This window comes from Halichoerus grypus, chromosome 5 (assembly GCF_964656455.1).
Source record: "Halichoerus grypus chromosome 5, mHalGry1.hap1.1, whole genome shotgun sequence".
In the NCBI taxonomy this organism is placed as follows: Eukaryota; Metazoa; Chordata; class Mammalia; order Carnivora; family Phocidae; genus Halichoerus; species Halichoerus grypus.
Window position 1 is genome coordinate 131,148,028 of NC_135716.1, and position 22,370 is coordinate 131,170,397.

At 35.3% G+C, this 22,370-nt stretch overlaps 1 protein-coding gene across 9 annotated transcripts in view; it reads right to left on the reverse strand.

The window, feature by feature from the left end:
* Positions 1-22,370, reverse strand: part of LRRC7 (leucine rich repeat containing 7) — a 524,922-nt gene that overhangs the window by 35,144 nt on the left and 467,408 nt on the right. For all 9 annotated transcript variants that reach the window (XM_078072925.1, XM_078072926.1, XM_078072928.1 and 6 more), the window contains 2 exons: positions 10,741-10,962; positions 106-198 (listed from right to left, as the gene is read on the reverse strand). In XM_078072925.1, the coding sequence (XP_077929051.1) occupies positions 106-198; positions 10,741-10,962 (315 nt within the window). The remainder of the gene's footprint in view (positions 1-105; positions 199-10,740; positions 10,963-22,370) is intronic.

Consider the following 22,370-nt stretch of genomic DNA (forward strand, 5'->3'; position numbering starts at 1 on the left):
GTTTATTAAAGCCCAGTACACTTTTTTCTGACCTTTTTTTTCCTGCAGTAAAAGACAGTGTTTTTCTAATTAAAACTGCCAATAAATAAGAAATTCACTTCTTACCTTGTCAGAAGGTTTAAATGGATTTCCTTGTCCGCTAATTCCACCACTGATACTAAATCCAAGGCCAGGATTCTTTTCTATTCTCACACAAAACTATGTAAAAAAAGACATAAAAAAGTGATCAGTTATATATCAAAGCTAAATATCTTCAATTTAACTGCCTCACCGTAGAAAAGATTCACATTTCACTTAAGTTCTCAGGGTTAGACTATATTAGTACACAAAGGACAAAATACTCAGTGCTTCTATAGGCCTAAGTTATGATTGAAACTAGCTTGAAATTACCTGGGCAAGAAGATACTAGCAAGTATTTATCCATTATCATGTGTAGAAATGCACTCTGATTAGCAGTTTTAAAAAATCAAAAGCTATACTTATAACAATAACAAAACTGTGCATTGTTTCAGTTACCTACTTTACATGCACATATATTATGGCCAATTAGAAGAGACTGTATGAATAAGTGAAAGAAAGTTTGCAAATGTGGGGAAATATGGTATTTAAATAAGTTGCTACTGCTTTCTAGGAGAGTAGTACAATCCATCTCCTTGGTAGATGATTATATTGTTTAGAAATAGCAGGGTTTTTATTTTGAGAAAGGGGAGAACTTTTGGCCAGAGCTCTAGTGAGGGTGGAACAGAGGAAGAATGAAATACTCAGTAATAGAAGTTTTGGGTTTAGCACCAGCTCCCGGAGAGGCAGTTAGAAGCCTTGGAAGACAGAGGAGAACACTGAAAACACAAAGAGGTCAGGAATATGGAGAAACTGTGATAAGGAATAGTTGATAAATATTTAGGACCGTGAGGGCTAATATTCTAGTATTCTGTGCTGTGTTATCTCCCCAAACCCTAAACCATCAATGAAAGTCTGTTAAACACAAGAGCCTTGTGCTTTGAGACCTAGGGGGGAAATGATGGCACCAGGAGTAGGTCCACGTCACGCTCAGGCTGTAGTAAAGATGAAGCTATTATAAGAGTGAATGCACAATGTAGATCAAGAATTCAGCAGAAGGGGAATCATTGCCAGGAATGACCTAGAGAGGCGATAACAAACCCAGGAATTCTTTTTTTTTTTTTAAGATTTTATTTATTTGTCAGAGAGAGAGAGCACAAGCAGGGGGAGCAGCAGGCAGAGGGAGAAGCAGACTCCCTGCTGAGCAGGGAGCCCAATACAGGACTCAATCCCAGGACCCTGGGATCATGACCTGAGCTGAAGGCAGATGCTTAACCGAATGAACTACCCAGGCGCCCCCAAACCTAGGAATTCTTGATGATCCTGAGCTGGGATATGTATGAGGACCATGGTGAAAATGCTAGTTTTCCATGTAAAGTGGGATGGGGTGACCCGAGATGATTGAAAGACTTGGGACCCCACAGGGAGCATACACTTGGTTACAGAAAAGAAGGAAGGAAGGAAGGAAGGAAGGAAAGAGAGAGAGAAAGAAAGAAAGAAAGAAAGAAAGAAAGAAAGAAAGAAAGAAAGAAAAAGAAAGAAAGAGAAAGAAAGAAAGAAAGAAAGAAAGAAAGAAAGAAAGAAAGAAAGAAAGAAAGAAAGAAAGGCTTTTATAACTTTTAAGAACAGAACAAATACTGGAACTAGGTGAACCAAAGTGTTACCAGAGATTAGCAGGCCAAAGATTAATAAGGAGTTAAGAAAAAAAAACCTAAAGAAATACATTAACATATATTTTGTATTTATATAAATATATACTGGGAAAGTTCTTAAAGATGATTGGACATGTTTGCTTTCTTAAGCAGTGTAATGTTTTCCCCAGCAATCTTGCTTAGTTAGCCTATTAATTTGCTTGTGGACAAATGTAAATGCCCAAATGCTTTCTATATTTTTATTTTCAAGATACCTTTAATCCCTACCTCTTAGATAGTTCAAGGCAAATTTGAGTACTGTTCCTGGCTTAATTAGCATATATTAAGAGTTGCTGGGAACTGGATTAATTAGGTTTGGCCGTTTAATGAGACTATCCTTAATTTACTATCATATTTCATAATAATAAATATAATGTTTAACTATTACATAGTTCACTTGCAACACAAGGGCAAAACAGTATCCACTAATGTGATTTTTATGGTGGAGTCTCTAATGAATAGTTTCTAAATTATAGGTAACTGCAATTACCATAAGTACTTTCCCATATTTTTATTTTATTTTATTTTATTTTATTTTTTTTATTTTTTATTTTTTTTAAAGATTTTATTTTTATTTATTTGACAGAGAGACACAGCGAGAGAGGAAACACAAGCAGGGGGAGTGGGAGAGGGAGAAGCAGGCTTCCTGCTGAGCAGGGAGCCCGATGCGGGGCTCGATCCCAGGACCCTGGCATCATGACCTGAGCCGAAGGCAGACGCTTAACGACTGAGCCACCCAGGCGCCCCTCCCATATTTTTATTTTAAAGATATGTTTATTTATAACTTTTCCTCTAACTGAGCTAGGTTTGTTAAAACTAGTTATCATAGGGTAATAGCAACTACAGTTTATAATAGTTTTGTATTTATATGTCTCACCATCTGTGGATATGAATGTAAAATAGCTTGATGTAGCTATATTTTAGCTTTATTCAATACACCAGTTTACCTTGTAATCCTTTTTTGTTATCAGTGGTTAATTAGAAAATAGTAAGAAAGGAACTAATATGATTTAAACACTTTACCTTTGTGCTTCCCCATATATCTGCATGTTTCCAACTAAATTATTTGAAATTTGGGTTATATCTTTCTAATTTGAAAATTTTATATTGTACAATGAAATATGTGGAAGGTATATACACTTGTGGTTTTCCCCAGGCCACTATAAAACCTGAATGGAAACATATGCAACAGATTTTATTTACAAAGTAAATTGCTGAGAGCACTTTCTAGTGGTTCTCTTTCAAGGCACTGACTATATCTATTTTATATTATTGTCAATCTGGAAAGCACTAAAAATCTAAGGGAAACAAATTTCATATGTGCCAAGTATGTGAAGAACTGCCTCAATATATTTTTTAATAATAGAAATAATAAAGATGACACTGTGGTTTTATAAATGTGACAAACAACCATAAATTCGGATCTGAAGCTAGACTGCCCTTGGGCATGCTATGGTATGGCTAATAGGTTGTGTTGTGACTGTTGGGTCCCATAAAGCATGTCAGAGAGAGTATTCATCTCACATACAAGGAGTTCCACCTGCCTGGTAACGGGGCCATAAAAATGTAAGAGGAGAGAATAGCTCACAGCCAAGAAGCAGTCAGAAACTAAAGAGGATTAGCAAAGAGGAAATGCAGTGTTCTAGCCAAAGGTCAGAACTAAGAGGCTAATAAATAGCTTATTTAATGAAAATCAGCATTTCAATTTTCTATTAAGATACTGATTTCAATGAATGAAATTTCTGGCTGAAAATATAAATAACAGGCTGGAAGTTAAGGGTGTATTTGCTTCTTTGAGAATCTGCTCCCATCATTTGACTGGACTTCATGCTTCTGGTCTGTGTCAATCTTGCTCTAATTAAAATACTGTGTCTTATTTTAGAGAGGCTATGATAAAATGGATTGTTATGTAATAGTGAGGCCCTGTGAAGGTCATAATCTATAATCTCTTGAAGGTAGTTATCTGACTTGGTCTTGCAATGCTCTACAACCTAGCGGCAAGAACAAAGGAAATGGTAGCACTTGTGTGTACATGTGCACATACAAATAACACGTGTGTGTGTGTGTGTGTGTGTGTGTTGGGAGGTATAATTCAGGATTAGGGAACTGCATTCCAGAAAAATATTTGGTGATGCTGTAATGAACTGGTTTACTATGATATGTTCTAATTACCATTCTCTTTCTTAGCAGTATGTATAAAAGCTTTTAATGGATACCTTTGCTTTTGCTGTCTAAGATCCATTCATCCTAATTCTGGAGCTATAACCTTAATTTCTCTTTGAATAACCACCCACTTCTTTATTCTCAGCCTGTATGCTTTGGATGAATCATGTTATCTAGGCCTAAAACAAAGCACTGTATCCTCTAGAAATATGATTGTTTACAGGATGGGCAGGTAATCCAATCAAAAAGGAGTAATGAGATGCCTACTAGGATTTCCAGGAAAGAGAATCTTGCTCTCTCCTGCTAGTTTTAAATCTGAGAGGGTCTGGAGCTTTTGACCTATTTTTCTACCATGATGGGAAAGCCTTTTTGAGATAGGAACCAACCCATAGACAGGTCATGAGCCCACTTTAAGCCTCATCTGAAGCTTGCGAATCCCTGGAGTTTCAGCTAACTGTGTATGAGTCAAAACCCTTTTTTTGCTTATGTCTTATTAGGTTGAGTCTCTTATAATCAAGAGGCCTACTTGGTAAAAAATCAAGGGGAAGCTTGCTTATTTGTTATAAAAGAATTGACTTTTCTTATCTTTTACTTTAAAAAACACCAAAATATATAGTTGTTTGAAAATTTTTTTGGGAAGTGAAATAAGCAGAACCTCAAAACTTCTGTACTGATGGAAATTCAAGATGAGGTTTTGATCTATTGGAGGGTTGTTAATTATTGAAACACCAAGAAGGAACCTTGTAATCAAGAACATTAAACTTCGAGGCCATTTCTAGGCCTGACTCCTAAGAGTATTATCAGAGAGTGTTAGTGAAGAGGCATCTACATCCACATGGATTTTTATGCAAGTAGGATACTTGAATCACCTCTGTTAATCATATCTATTATGTTATCTCTTCACTGACTTTCTAGGACAATGGCTGGCACATAGTTAGCACTCAATTAACTTTTGTTTGAATAAATATGTGCATATATGACAAAAGATACTTTCAAATATGCATTGTCAAAAGTATATAATGTGATGAGCTATTAGAAGGTATGCCAGTTGTTCAATGGCATGCTCCAATTACATAATTAACTGCTTGGAAAAACCATTAGAGCTTTGAAAATGAAAATTGTTGTAGGAATCATGATTCATGCCTTTATTCCACAAATATTTACTGATTTCCTACGAAGTGCCAGGCACCTTCTCAGACAGATAAAATATCCTTGCCCTTATGGAACTTGCATTCTAGTGGGGAAGACATATTAAACGTGTAAACAATAAATAATTTCAGATTGTGAGATAAGCTGTGAAAAAAATAAAGCAGGAAAGGTAGTAGAGAGTGATAGAACAGGAGTGTGGAGCTATTTTAGGGAGAACAGCCAAGAAATGATATTTCAAATGCTCAAATGACATTTTAGCAGAAATATGAATAAGATAAAAGATCATGCAACAGACAAAAAGAAAAATGGGAAAACTGTGGCAGCCCCTAAAGTCAGGGATTTTAAATGCCCTTAAGATAGATGGGTCTTTATAAAATCAAGAAACAACAAGATGGTGTAAGGATAGACATATAGATCCATGAAACAGAATTGAGAGTCCAGAAATAAACCCTAACATTTATGGTCAATTGATTTTCAACAAAAGGTCCAAGGTAATTCAATGAGGAAAGAACAGTCTTTTCAACAAATGGTACAGGGACAATTGGATATCCACATGCAAAATAATGATTTTCACCCCTACTTCACACCACACACAAAAATGAACTCAAACTAAATCAGAGACTAAAATATAAGAGCTAAAGCTACAAAACTCTAAGAAGAAATACAAGAATAAGTCTCTATGATCATCAATTAGGTGATGATTTCTTAGATATGAAACCAAATGTGATAAAAGAGATGACTGACTTTATAAAAATTAAAAACTTTGATGCTTCAAAGGAGACTACTAAGAAAGTGAAAAGACAACCCAAGGAATGGGAAAAAATATTTGCAAATCATATATATGAGTAGGGTCTTATATCCAGAATATATGAGCAATCCTTAAATTTCAGTAATTGAAAACCCAAATAACCTAATTAAAAAATGGGCAAAGGCACTTGGGTGGCTCAGTCAGTTGAGCATCCGACTCCTGGTTTTGGCTCAGGTCATGATCTCAGGGTTGTGAGATCGAGCCCTGCATCAGGCTCTGTGCTCAGTGCAGAGTCTGCTACAGATTATCTCTCCCTCTCCCTCTTCCTCCTGCTCTCTCTCTCTCTCAAGTAAATAAATATTTTTAAAAAATATAAAAAATGGGTAAAGAATTTTAATAGACATTTATCCAAAGAAGACATATGAATGGCTAATAAATGCATGAAAAAGCACTCAACATCATTAGTCATTAAAGATATGTATATTAAAATCATTATGACATACTACTTCATAGGATGGCTATAATAAAAAAGGCAGACAATAAATAATGGTGAGAATGTGAAGAAATTAGAATACTTCTTCATTGCTGGTGGAAATGTAGTATGTGGCAGCCACCTTAGGCAAAAGTTTAGAAGCTTCTCAAAATTAAAACATAAGTACCATTTAACCAAGCAATTTCATTCCTAAGTTACTAAGGAAAAATGAAAACATATATCCAAACACAGACTTGTACATGAATGTTCATAGCAATATTATTCATAATGGCCCTAAAGAGAAAAGAATCCAAAGGTACATAAACTGATGGATAAACAGTTTGTAGTATATCCGTATAACAGAATGTTATTTGGCAAGACAAAGGAATGAATTAGTAATACATTCTACACTTAGCACATTATGCTAATTGAAATTAGTCAATCACAAAAAAACCTCATATATTGTCTGATCTCATTTATATTAAATACCCAGGATAGGCAAATTTATAGAGACACAAAGTAGATGAGTGATTATCTAGGGCTGGGGGGAAATGAATGGAAGGGAGTATGGAAAGTGACTATTAATGGGTACAAAGTTTCTTTTGGAATAATGAAAATGTTTAAAAATTACATTCTGGTGATGGTTGCACAATTGTATAAATATATAAAACCCACTGAATTGTACACTTTAAACAGGTGAACTTGAAGGAATGTAAATTATATCACTACTGTTACCAACAACAATAACAATAACAACAGCAACAATAAGTTCAGAATGACTAGAGAAAAAATAGGTAAAGGAAAGAGTAGAAAGAGAGGAGGCAGAGGCCAGATCTGTAGGGACTTTATGCCATAATAAGAATGTATATGATTTCAGAAATTTCAAAGCCACTAGGGCTTTTTAAGCAGAAGAGTGACATGATCTGATTTATACAATGACATGATACAATAATATATAATACATTGTATATAATATATAAGCTATATTATTATATACAATGATCATTATATATAATATATAACATATATATTAACACATATATATTATATATGTTATATAATAATTATGTTATAATAGATTATTATATAAAATAATTATATAACAATATATATGATTATATAATATCTAATAATATAATCAAATATATAAATGTCGATATTCAAGAATAATTAATTTTTTAATTCTTCTTCTATTCCCATACCTTTTTTGTTGCGATTTAGAAATGCAAGTCCAGCTCAAAGTACTAATTAAATCTTTTGAAAAGACATAATAAATAAAGACTGATGAATAAAATCCTCCGATTTACCATTTTCTAGATCTTTCAGAAAAAATTAGCCAACCCTGTATGTATCTAGGAAATAGAAACTCAAATGCTTTTTGTCCATAAATAAATTATAAAGGTAATTCATTTCATTTCCTTCATTTTCTACTTAAGGAAACCAAGAAGATCATACATATATTTACTGGAGCACTGAGACAGTCCTTCGGTTCCTACCGCAGTGTTTACTAAATTCTACTATCTGACCGCACAGAACTTAGAAAGTCAATTTGTAGAATTTGTGGTGTTGAGTTATACATTATTTGTTTCCAACTGGGGCTTATAATGTCAGAGTTGCAGTATTATTTACCGAAGAGTAAAATTCTAGGGGAAAATATTTATAAATAGTAGTAATACTTTAAGTGGAGTAGAATGAGGTATGGGATGTCCCTGAAATCAATTGAGTAAATAATATATATTAAAACCATTTTAATGCCTATTTTCTAACCACCTTTATCAAATTGTTGCCTATTAAATTAAAAATCCATAATTTAAATAAAACAAAATTTTCCAAGTTATTATCACCAAAGACTCAGAATAATGTTTTCTTCAGTTGGCCTCAACAGATGAAAGCTTCACCCTTGCGAGCCCTTCAGTTAGCTGACCAGAGCATCTAATCTAAAGAAATGTCTGAAATCTTGTCAACTGTTTCATGTACCCCATATGTTATTAAATATGAAAATGATTTCTTCCAAGGTAGATTGGGAAGGTTTTGGAGTTTTGGTTTGGTTTGTTTTTTTTTCCCTTGAATATGATGGATGCAGTTCACTTTGTATAACTCACAGAGGCTAATTCTAATGTAATTCAAATGTAATAAATTCTCTGTCAGGAACAAACTTTAGTTCGGATGTGTACTCAGGAGCTGGCAGGAGACAACTATGGAGCTCCTGCCATCCTGATCCGTTAGGTTAAGTAGGGGGTGTGTCCTCTTGTCTGGGGCAGACATGGACTCAAAGGTTTATTTTTCCATTGCTTACTCTCTCGGTGTGGGCTTACTCTGGACCTCTGTGTTTGGTTCTAGAGCAGCAGGCTGCAGCATATAATGTGGTAGACTCAAGAAACGGGATTCAAATTCCGGCTCAGCTTCTAAATGGTTGTGTGACCACAGGCAAGACAGTTAACTTCTCTGAATCTTACTTTTCTAGTCAATAAGACAGAAACTGTTCTATCTGTACCATATCATTATTAATTGGATCAAATCAGTTAATATATGAAAGGGCTTTGAGATGTTTGAAGCACCATGTTGACGTTTTTCCTTCCTAGTTCTGCTTTGGTATCTGTATGTTCCACATATATAAATATAGTTTGTCATGGACTATACATTTGCAAAAGAGAAACACCAAGTTAACGTTAGTTTCTTTTGAAAATATTCAGCAAGTTATGAACAAGTTATGAATCAAATTAGTGATAATAACAATATATTATTCACCTGGTAAATTTTATGTCAGCATTCCAAACCATTTCAGTCTGAAAACAAGGCAGGGAAAAAACTGGGAAGCTGAGAGGAATTTACTTAAGTTCCTTCCTTAACACAGCCATTGAATGTTTCAGTTTTTACCTCTCAGATTGAAAAGCACCTGATGTTGGAACTGTGGATCAAAACACCTGTCAGCGATGACAAATACCTCCTCTGAAAGAATCATGATGTTTTAAGTTTAATAAGTATGTAAACTTTAGAATTTAGTAATCCTCTCATTAGTCAAACTATACAACTTATGTATTTTGAGAAATAATGTAAAAAAGGCCTTTAAATTTAGAGTGCTCAGAATAACTGCATACTAAAACTAAACCTACTGTTCAAAGTAGGTGAAACAGAGGGCATTGATCTCAGTGGATTTTTAAATGTGCTGATTCTGGGCAAAAAAAAAAAAAAAAAAAATCATGTCACTGCTAATAGGCATAACAAAACCCAAGAACTTCATTGGGGTTATGATATTTGTGGGGGGAGAAAATATGAACAATTTTTAACCTTCTAGATGCCTGTAGTAAAACAAAATTTAAAATTTTATTAACTTTCAAGAATCTCTGGAGAGTTAAAAACCTCATATCATTACCCGATTAAAGGCACCTGTCTGATTTATTTACCTTAAATCCAACACTTGGCCTAGATCAAGGTAGAACAGGAAGAAAATGATCTTAAAAAAAAAAAGCCTGTGATTCTGAGAATGATTAATACCTTAGCTCAGCCTCAAGAAGGGTATTAAGAAGTAGAAGCAATGTCTAGAGCAGCTGGGATCCAAATAAAAAAATGGCTCTTAACCGTGTAAAAGAAAAAACTAGAATGAAGGCAATGTCTGAGATGTTCAGAAAATAAGGTAGGGTGATATCTGAAGCTTTGAGTAGTCAATAATAAAATGAAATCTTTATAAACCATATTAAGGAGTTAGTGAAGTCAGTAGGAGCTTTGCTTAGTTATTTGAAGAATGAAATAAGAAAAATTAACTTTATGGGAGTATTAAGATCTTAATGTCTTACTTTCTCAGCATAATATAATTCAATAGAAAGCTCTATTCAGTTTTCTGGTTCTAAGGAAGAAAAAGAGATTCTATAATGGAAAAGTAAATCCTAATTTTAGATAGGTCAGGAGAACAGGCATTTTTTTTTGCTACAGGGTACTTATCAGTAGTTTTTAGAGCATTTCAGAAATGTTTCCCTTCTAACTGCTCTTTATCATTTTCTTCAAGCAAAGCTTTATCTTTGTCCTATTCAACAATCAGAAGATAGGACTATTCAGAAAGTTTCCCACAAATAGTTTACTTTTCACACTGTCAGTTTCACCAGAGGCCTCGGTAAACACACCTAATTCATTGAAGCTCTGTAACATTCAAAAGCCATGCTATAGCACTAAGTTAGAGTTGAGAGTGAACAGGAAAAGGTGTAGGATAAAGCAGAAAAATGTCCAATTCATCAGTTTCTCCTTATGTGACATGGGCATTTTGCCAGCTATCAGTTTTTATAGGTTGTAGTGTTTAACCACTGAAAATAATGGTAAAACCCCAACAAAGAGTGTTCCACTCCATTCAGCATGGTGAGAGCATTAATTTGTCCCAGACTACATTAGTGGGGGAAGGTAAACCACAGATTCACCGGACTTCCCTGAACATTTCCTGAGAATTCATCAATGATAAAAACCCTTCTCACCTGCTCCGGATAGCCATCCATACTCCTTTGCCCTTTAGTTTGAATTAAGCACCGTCCAGGCTGAGGTCCCCGGGTGGCCTGTGAAGAGGGGATCTGAATAGGCAATGGTGACTGAAATTGCTGGATGGTCACTTTGTTTATATTCCCCTCATATCCCTGCTGCTCCCGGCTACGATGCTGAAGGCTTTGGGACCCCATCAGAGTCTGGATGTGGCTGCCTGCCTGTGGAGAAGATAAGTTGTCAGACAAAGATACATGGTGTTGAAAGGATGTGATTAAAGTAGAACACACACATACAGAATACCTCTCTGGTAAAGTGGCATCACTTGGGCTCTCAGCCACTGCTGGAAAGGATAATGAAAAAACAGTAAGGGTCTGCCTACTGTGGTTTGTGAAAATGCTAATATTGGAGCAAGGTTGCATTATATACATTCGTAGTCATCCGATGTCTTGCCAGAGATTATTTTTATCTCCCATTTTAAGGGAGCAAAATTCTCTTTGAAAAATCTCAAGCACAAAAAGAAGTCACAGCTTAAAAATAAAGTGGAGTTCTATCTGGCATTTTATTTTGACTAACAGCAGGGAGAGAGATATAATATAGGAAACATCAGGGGGAGAATGAGAGCCTGGTTCCTGATTCTGAAGCAAAAGAATTGAAGTGTGTATTTTCCTTATGTCACAGGTGCACAGTGAGCTTGTTCAGGTGAGGTTAATCAATATTTATTCATGTTCTGCATTATTAAATCAAGAGTATGGTTTTTGGAATCTTTAAGTCACACTGAAAATGAACCATGTGATAAATTCCTGTGAGTATCTGTAGCTCCTGGAGGCACTAGATGTCAGAAAGGTCTTCAAAGTGAGCTCTGTATGTAGATTACCCCATGGTGAGCTTTCAGAGACATTCATTAGTATCTCATTTAAAGAAATAATGACAATTTCTCAGTCCTTAAGGGTGACTGTTGGAGGAAGAGGGCATGCTCACTTTGGTCTCTCATCTTCAAATGCAATGGTACACACCATATGCATATGATTCCTTGCTCACTCTGATTTTCTCACCTTTGTTTTAACATCGGTTTCTTGAGTCATTCTACTTGGTATCTTTTCCACCAAGCAAGTAGTCCTGCTTCTGGGCTGGTCACCCAGAACATGCCCTTTATAATTATGTATGGTTTAACATGGAGGTCTCACATGGGAAGTGAATGCTTATCATTAATACTTTTAAACATATGTTTTACTGCTGTGCTTGGTACTTCACCTATTACTATGGAGGCCTCTGAGGGGTTACTCCCTGCATTCATTTTCTTTCTTATTGGTCTTTTAAGGGTAGATGATTTGGAATTCAAAGCTGAATTTCACCTTAGAATTCATTAGCTAGGAAAGCCTGTGAATTTTGCTATTTGTAACAGATTTGTAATTCATTAGCTAGGGAGGTCTAACTAATCAAAATTTTTGATTAAAAATTCAGGAAGAATAAAGGAAAAATTATTAAACACACATTCAAGGAACAGATTAATTTGAATTTTTAAAAGTTCTTTTAAAAGAGCAACATTAAGAAGCATAAGGAAATGATAGTGATCATGGAAAATCACTTGGAGAAGATGGGAACCATATTGCTTGGTTCCAAACAAGAGGTGATTTCAGTGAAGAAAATATTCAAAATTATTATTTGGCAATGCATATGGCAAAGTAAACAACCATTTGATTATATTTTTAGATGTCCAACTGGTTGCCTTGTTATCATGTACAATGTTTACATTCAGAAACAGTAAGATATTTCAGTCATGAGAAATTGGAGGAAAAGATGCAAAAAAAGAGTCATACTTATACCAGCACAATGTGAAAATACTTATCAATCCCACACTATCCAATGTAACTAACCAGCAATGGCAAAGCTATAATATCATAAACACAACTAAGAAACTTCATCAAGGGCAAATGTATGTTTCTATATTGTATCTATGCCCTTCTCAGAAATCTAAATGAAAGGAGATGTTAACAACTTTGAGAGCTGTTCTAGATGACTGAACACCCTCCTGGTCAAGTTTTTCCCCTTAGTGTGATTCTCTCCTACCTCCATGGAATTTCATGTTCTCTTGTTTGGTAGGAGAGGAAAACCACAATAAGCCGTATGACATTTTGAGCTGCTATACTCTGAATGAACTCACTGGCATGCTAAGTTACATAGTTGGAGACAATGACTTCCTGGAGTTTGAAATGCTGATGATGTCGGCTGACGAAAGCTGACTAGCTTGGCTATGGAACAATAAGTTGATTTTACATTTAAATCTGCTTGTCACTGCCACTGCATAATACTTATGGGTCTTCAGTCAGTGCTTGAGCCAGTGGACAAGAGGAAGACCAGCAGTTTAATTGAAAGTGATCATGTAGACAAGCAAAGAATTGTTAACACCCAGAAAAACTTAGAGGGATCCAGAACATGGATGCATAATCTACATGAGAAAATTAATAAGGACCACTTAACAATCTCTTCATTGATTAGAATGTTCTGGTAATGGTCTATCCAAGGGTGAAAAACTGTTTGCGTATTATATAACGATTATAGCCTATAGACTTATTTTTCTGGTTTAGTTTTCCCTTCTGATGGGACAATTGGAGCCCAGAATTATGCTTTGATTTGGAACTCCTTGAAGGCAAGCACCATATCCTACTTACCATCTTCAATGACTGGAGCAGTAACTGGCATTTAATAAATAATGGCTACTATTGAAACACTAGGTGCCAAACAATGTGCTAAAACTTATCTTACACATATTACCCCCTTTAGTCCTTACAACAGCATTAGAGGTTAACTATTATGAATTATTATTATCCAATTTTACTAATGAGGAAACTAAGTCTTGGAGAAGTAAAGCAGCTTCCCCAAGTAATTTTCACTACTGGTAAACTGACAGGATCAGGATTTGAAACAAGGCTGTCTGACTATGAAAGATCATGCTCTTTTCCCCCTGCCCATTTTTTTTTATTATGTTCAGTTAGCCAACATATAGTACATCATTAGTTTTGAAAGATCATGCTCTTAAACACAAAATTATACTGCAATCCCCTAACCCCCAAATCAACTCTCTCCCCCAATAGTTGAACTGTGAATTGAAAAGGAACCATGAAAATATATATATATTATATATATAAATATATAATATATCCTGCAATCGGGTGTATTAAATTTCTTTAGCAGCTCTTTAATTTGCCAAAAGGCCATTCCTACTTATTGAACTAGGTCTGTTATCTATTTTAGATCCTATGGATGTGACTTAGAGCATTATAGTTAAGCAAATAAGTGTATTTAGTAATCGTCCCACAATTATGAAGTGACGAGGCTCATGTTCTCAGATAGTTTGGTAAAACATCAAGTGGGCATGGAAGGATGTGCTATAAAATGATTCTGCTTGCATTAGTACTGTTATTTCACTCTCTATTGAGACTACAGGCTGCACTGAATGGGCATGGGGAGCGACAGCTGTAGAAAGCCAAGAATTAACACTAAATTTTGCGTGGAGTTAAGCAAACATAAATGACACAAGACATCTAAAGGGACAATTATGGTGTTGGAGGGACTGTAAAGAGGAAGTTTTTTTTGACTGGTACAAAGGCTTAAGAAAGGTAATGAAGTACAAAGGGCTAATGAAAATGTAGAAAATGTCAGAGGCTGGATTTGTTCAAGCAGAGGGTTAGCTTTGAGAACACTGACTCATACTGAAGGGAATTTGAACATAAAGGTTTCTGTAAAGACTGTGCTACACATTTTGAATGATAAAAAGAAATAGAGAAGATCTGACATTTGTTTTGAACTTTCAAGGGGAGGTTGGACAAAATAACACATATTTGAGGAGAATAGTGATGAAATATAGTGTTTTCAAGTTGACCCAAAACCATACTGTCAAAATTTACAGAGAAAAACTCCAGTATCCATAGGACCCAAGAAAACATCAATGTCAATACCACAGAAAAGAAATAGTGATTTGATACCAAAGGGCAGTGTTCGTGCAAAATTCAGCCCACAGCTAATCAGGCTTATTATGTAGAAATTTAAAGTGTTTGGGAAGTTTTGTATGATATAAAAGAAATGACTTTCTCACTAAAACAATGCTTTGGCTCACACTATTCTCTTAGAAAAACTGTTAGACTGAGAAGTATATTATGTAATTTGGTCACCTGTTTTACTAGCCATCTTGGCTCTTGAACCACTTGAGGTTGCTTCCAAAAATCAAACACAGCTTTAAAGGATGACAGTTTATGCCACTGAGAATATTCAAATGGACACAATTAATTCTCTCAAATTAAGTCCAGTAGAGTTCAAAAAATGTTTGGGAGCAGTGTCAACAACACAAAATCATCTACAAAGGATAACTCAGGAACTGATTTCAAGGAACCACTGATACTCATTTAAATGAGTCCATTTCAGTAATTTTGTGAAGCAACAACAATAACAACAAAACAGTCCTATTACTTTCTATTTCTACCATGTGTTCTATAGTGACTTTTTTTTTAGTAAGCAGGTTAGGTTTTAAAAATCTAGGCAGTTGGACTTCTGATTCCAGGTAGATAGAGTAGACATACTATGCCCTACTCCCTCCAAGAACAACTAAAACCCTGGACATTTTATGTAAACAAATATAAGGAAACTCTGGAAAGAAGACAGACAAAAGTAGATCAACTCAGATATGGAGACCAAGTATCAACATGGCAGTGAATCTCTTGGGTTTTATTTTTGTGTCATATATCCCAGACTTGGACCTGAGGAAGTGGGCAACCCCAAGATACCAACAGATACAGAAGAGGAAAGCCCCAACAGAAGCTTTCTCTCTCTAGCCATAGGACCAGAAAAGGGGCAGCCTAGGAAGACAGAAGACTTTTAGACAATAACAATTCTTCTATAACCAAACACCATGGAAAAAACTGTGGCCCCACCCTGACTATGCCAGCGACAGCCAAGTGTGGAGCCTAGACTTCTACTCTTATAAAGATGTACCAAAGCACACCAACACTCCTGCCTGGGTGGTGTCCAAGAAGGCCAAGTAAGATGCCCGTGCATTCATTCCTATCTGCCTGTAGCAAGTCTTCCCCCACGCCAAGGATGCCAGTGGAGATCACACAAGGAGCCTGGGCTTTCATTCCCACCCAGTAGTAATGAGGCAGCCCTCTACTTTAGCAATAGTATGATTAGAAAAGGCCTTGTAGAGAGTCAGGACCTTCTCTATCACCCAATGAGGCTACCCCCACTGTATCAGTGGAGACCATCTGGGGAGATGGAAATTCCGTCCTCACCTAGCAAAAACAAGGAGACTTTGCCTCAAGTGTCAATGGAGACTGAATGGGAAAACTGGACTTCTCCCTACCTGGCCAGAATGAGGCAGTGCCCCATTCTCCTCCAATTGGAGTGGTGTCAGAGGAAGCCAGCTAAAACAGAAGGTTTAAGTACAATCCAGATTTTATAACATTATATGAAAATGTCCAGGTTTCAATCATACCAAGAACCAGGAAAATGTCAAAATGAATGGAAAAAGATAATCAGGAAATACCAACATTGAGAAGACAGAGATGTTAGCATTATCTGACAAAGATTTTAAAGTAGCCATTAAAAAAATGTTCAGTGAACAATTATGCATATGCTTAAAACAAATGAAAAAAAAATAGAAACCCAGCAAAAAAATATAAAGTCTCAACAAAGAAACAGAAGATATTAAGAAGAAACAAATGGCAATTTTAGAGCTGGAAAATACAGTAACTGAAAAGCCCAGTAGAAGGGCTTAACAGCAGAATGTAGAGAGCAAAGGAAACAAATGTAAACTAGAAGATAGGGCAATAGAAATTATCTGGTCTGAATAACAGAGAGAAAACACATTGGAAAAAAAACAAAACAGAGTATTAGGGACCTATGAGACCATACAAAACTTCTAACAATCATATTATTGAAAGGAGAGGAGAAAGAGAATGGGGCTGAAAATTAAATGAAGAAATAATTGCTGAAAAATTCTGAGAAAGCCATGCATAGACACATTATAATTAAATTTCTGAAAACTAAAGACAAAGAAAAATGTCTTAAAGGCAACCTTAGAAAAATGACATCTTACCAGAGAAGAAGAACAATTCAAATGACAGTGGATGTCTCATCAAAAACCATGGAGAAAGGAAAGAAGTGGCACAATATTTCAAGTGCTGAAGGAAAGAACAGTCAACATAAAATTCTATACCAATGAGAATGTTCTTCAGCAGTGAAAGGGAAATAGAGACGTTCTTAGATGAAGACAAATGAAGAAAATTTGTCACCACCAGACCTATCCTAAAATAATGGCTAAAGGAAGTTCTCTAAATAAAATGGAAATAATAAAAGAAGAAACCTTAGAACTTTAGGAAGGAAGAAAGAACATGGCAAACAAATATATGGGTAAGTATAATGCACTTACTTTCTTTCTCTTCTTGAATTTTTAAAGTTATGTGTGATGATTGAAGTAAAACTATGGCACCATCTAAATGTAAATGTATGTAGAGGAAATATATGTAGAGGTTCTAAATGTATGTAGAGGAAATGTTTGAGACAATTATAAATAGAGGAGGGTGAAGTGATGTAAAGAGAGAGAAAGTTTCTATATTTCACTTAAACCGTTAAGGGATAAAACTAGCAGACTCTTGTAATTTATGTATATACAATGTAATAGCAGGAGCAACACTTTAAAAATCTACACAAAAAGATTTACTAGAAACACTATACATAAATAAAAATGAAATTCTAAAAAAATAACACACAGGAAGCAGGTAAGAAAGAAGACAAAAGAGAGAAGGAAAAAAAAAGGAGGGAGAGCGAGAACAAACAGAAAAAAACAAAAAATTACATTAAAACTTAAACTTTGATGTGTCAGTTCTTAAATGTGAGGAGACTAACTGCACAAATTAAAAGACAGATCTTGGCAGAGGGGATTAAATAATATTACTCAATTATATGCAGACTATAGAAACTATATGCAGACATTACTTCAAATATAACAATATAGGCAGATAAAAAGTAAAAGGATTAAAAACATATATCATGCAAATATTAATTAGAGGAAAAGAGAAGTGGCTGTATTAATCTAGATTAAGTTGATTTCAGAGCAGAGAAAATATACTAAAGATAGAGAGGGATCTTATGTTATGAAAAAAGAGTCAGTCCACTGAGAGGACATAGCAATCTTAAATGTGTACACAACAAACAACAGAGCTGCAAATATGTAGAGCAAAACTGATAGAACTTACAGAGAAATAAACAAATCCACAATTATAGTTGGAGATTTCAACACTCTTCTCTCAACATTTGATAGAACTACACTAAAAATCAGCAAGAATATAGAAGAACTCAACGATACCATCAACTAATCAGATCTAATTGCCATTTTAGAACATTCCTACTGACGGCAGCAGAATACACAGTATCTTCACGTTCCCACAGAAGATTTACTAAGAATATATCCTGAACCAGAGAACAAATCTCAATAAATTTAAAAGAATTGAAATAACACAGAAGGTATTCTCCAACCACAATAAGATCAAACTAAAAGTCAATGACAGAAAAATAAAACAATCTGAATACTTGGAAACTAAACAATGCAGTTCTAAATAATCCATGGGTCAAAGAGGTCTCAAGAGAAATACAACAATACATTGAACTAAACGTAAATGAAAATAGAGCACATAAAAATTTGTGGAACACAGCTAAAGCAGTGCTGAGAGGGAAATTTATCACCCTAAATGCATGTATTAGAAAAGAAGAAGCCTCAAGTCAGTAATTAAGATCCTACATCAAGAGCCTAGGGAAAGAAAAGCTAAATAAAACCAAAGCAAGCAGAAGGAAGGATATAATAAAAAGAGCAGAAATTAATGAAATGGAAAGTGAATAACAGATAAAATAGATGAGAAAAAAGAGCTGGTGCTTTGAAAAAAAATCAATAAAATTGACATGCTTCCAGCAAGACTGAAAAAGAAAAAAAGAAAGAATATACAAATTACCAAAATTAGGAATTAAGAAGGGAATATGATTACAGATCCTGTGAACATCATAAGGCTAATAAGCTAATACTACAAATAACTCTATACTCATATATTTGAAAATTCATTTGAAATGGGCCACTTTCTTAAAAAACCCAAACTACCATAATTCATCCAAAAAGAAATAGATAATTTCAACAGCCCTGTAACTATCAAGATTGTAATTAAAAACTTCTAGGAAAGAAATCTCCAGGCCCAGATGGTTACACTGGAGAATTCTACCAAACATTTTTTTATTATTATTATTATGTTCTGTTAATCACCATACATTACATCATTAGTTTTTGATATAGTGTTCCATGATTCATTGTTTGCATACAACATCCAGTGCTCCAAGCAGTACGTGTCCTCTTTAATACTCATCACCAGGCTAACCCATCCCCCCACCCCCCTCCCCTCTAGAACCCTCAGTTTGTTTCTCAGAGTCCATAGTCTCTCATGGTCATCTCCCCTTCTGATTTCCCCCCCTTCATTCTTCCCCTCCTGCTATCTTCTTCTTCTTCTTCTTTTTTTTTTTGAACATATAATGTATTATTTGTTTCAGAGGTACAGGTCTGTGATTCAACAGTCTTACACAATTCACAGCGCTCACCATAGCACATACCCTCCCCAATGTCTACCAAACATTTAAATGAGAATTAATGCCAGGGCCCCTGGGTGGCACAGTCGGCTAAGCTTCAGGATCTGCTCAGTGGGGAGTCTGCTTGAGATTCTCTCTCTCCCTCTCCCTCTGCCCCTCCCACTTGTGTGCACACTCTCTCTCTCTCTCAAATAAATAAATAAATAAATCTTAAAAAAAATAATTAATACCAATTCTACACACTCTCTTCCAGAAAATAGAAGGGACACTTCCCAATGTATTTTATGAAACTAGTTTTGCCCCAATAACAAAACCAGACAAGGACAGTACAAAAAAGAGAGAGAGAGAGGGAGAGGAAAAAAGAAGAAAACTACAGACAAACAAGGATAAAAGCAAAAATCCTTAACAAAATACTGGCAAACAGAATTTAGTAATATAAAAAAGAACTATATACCATGGCCAAGTGGGGCTTATTCCAGTTGTTCAAAGCTTGTTCTATATTTCAAAATCAACCAATGCAATGCACCATATTAATGGGCTATAGAAGTAAAATCATGTGATGCTATCATTGGAAGCAGAATAAATTTGACAAAATTCAGCATCCATTTATAATAAAACCCCCTAGAGATAGAGGAATGGAGGGGAACTTCCTCAACTTGATAAAGAACATTTACAAAAAACGTACAGCTAACATTATACTTAATGTTGCAAAACTGAATACTTCTGCCCTAAGATGAAGGACAGGCACAGATGTCCACACTCACCACTCTTTTTCAACATAGTGTTGGAGGTTCTAGTCAATAGGTTAAGGCAAGAAAAGGAAATAAAAGACATACATATTGAAGAGGATCTGATTTGCAGATGACATGATTGTCTACATTTGAAAATCAGAAGAAGCAACAAAAATAAATTCCTAGAACGAACAAGTAAGTTGAGCAAGTTTGCAGGATACAAGATCAAAATGTATTTATGTATGTTAGCAACAAATATGTGCACATCAAAATTTCAAGCAATATCATGTATAATCACTCAAAAAAAAAGTTAAGTACTTAGGTGTAAATCAAATGAAACCTGCACAGGACTTCTACGCTGAAAATTACACAATGCTGATGAAAGATATCAAAGAAGATTTAAATAAATGAAGACATACTTACAGATTGGAAGACAACATAGTAAAGATGTCATTCTCTCCAAATTGATACACAGGTTTTTTTGTTTTTTTTTTTAATGTCTCCAGACATTTTTTTTTTTACAGACAGAGATATAGACAGAAAGAGAGAGCATGAGCAGGGGGCGAGGCAGACGGAGAGGGAGAAGCAGGCTCCCCGCTGAGCCAGGAGCCCGATGTGGGGCTCGATCCCAGGACCCTGGGATCATGACCTGAGCTGAAGGCTGACGCTTAACCATCTGAGCCACCCAGGCGCCCTTGATACACAGGTTTAACAAATTCTGGTAAAAATCCCAGCAAGATTTTTTTATGGATATGGATGAGATTATTCTAAAATTCACATTGAAAGGCAATGAAACTAGAATAACTATAATGATTTTGGGAAAGAAGAAGAAAATAGGAAGAATAAGCCTATCTGATTTCAAGACTATTATAGTTACAGTAATCAGGACTGTGTGGTATTGGCAGAGGGACAGACAGATTGATAAATGGAACAGTTCAGAGAACCCATATATAGACTCACAAAAATCTGCCCAAATGATTTTTGGCAAAGGTGCAAAAGCAATTCACTAGAGGAAAGATAGCCTTTTCAACAAATGGTGCTGGCTCAAGTGGACATCCATAGGCAAAATTAATGAAACTTGACCTACATCTCACACCAGATATATATAAAAATTAGCTCAAAATAGATCACAGACTTAAATGTAAAACATTGAGAATGAAACACAAACCAGAGTTTGAGAAAAGTTTGGCCAATCACATAACTGACAAGAATAGTATCAAGAATAAAGAACTCTCAAAAGAGAGAAGTAAGAAACTAAATAATCCATTTGGAATGATGTTGAAAGATATGAAGAAACATTTCACCGGACCATACAGATGGCAGCAAATAAGCACATGAAAAGATATTCAATATCATTAGCTATTAGAAAACTTAAAATTAATACCACAGTGAGCTCTCACTGCGCACATATCAGACAGACTAAATAAAACATTGTGACAGCGTGTAAGACTGATGAATCATAGACCTGTACTCCTGAAACAAATAATACATTATATGTTAATAAAAAAATTAAAAACCCAAAAACACAGTGACAGCAACAAATGCTGACAATGATGAGGAGAGACTGGCTCGCTCAGATGCTGCTGCTGGAAACAGAAAACGGTAGAGCCATTCTGGAAACATATTTGGCAGTCTCTTAAAAAACTAAATATGCAAGAACCATATGATTTAGCAGTTACATTCCTGGACATTTATCCTAGAGATGTAAGACTTACATTCATACAAAAACCTGTCCGTGAAGGTTTAGAACAATTTTCCTCATAACAGCCCCAAACTGGAAACCACCCAGGTTTCCTTCAGTGGATGAATGGTTAAACAAACGGATGCATCCTTACCATAATACACTAATCAGCAATAAAAAGGAAGAAACTCTTAACACACACACAATGATGTGAATGAATCTTCAGGGAATTATGCTGAGTAAAAAAGCTAATCCCCAAAGATTACATACTGTAGGATTCCATTTGTATGACATTCTTGAAATGACAAAACTATAGAAATGGAGGGTTGTAGAAATGCCAGGAGTTAATTTAAGAAGTAATAGAGGCAGTACAGATAACACAGTCTTTGGAGTCAGATGACTCTGGGTTTTATTTCTTGCTCTATCACTTTTTAGTTATGCAATCTTATGCAAGTTACCTAAGCCCCCTCTGCTTATCAAATGAAAACTGTAGATAATGACAAGTGCTTCACAGAATATTGTGAGGATTAAGAAGATAATGTAACAAATTGAGCATATTGTTTGGTACATAGTAAGTACTCAATAATTGCATTGAGAA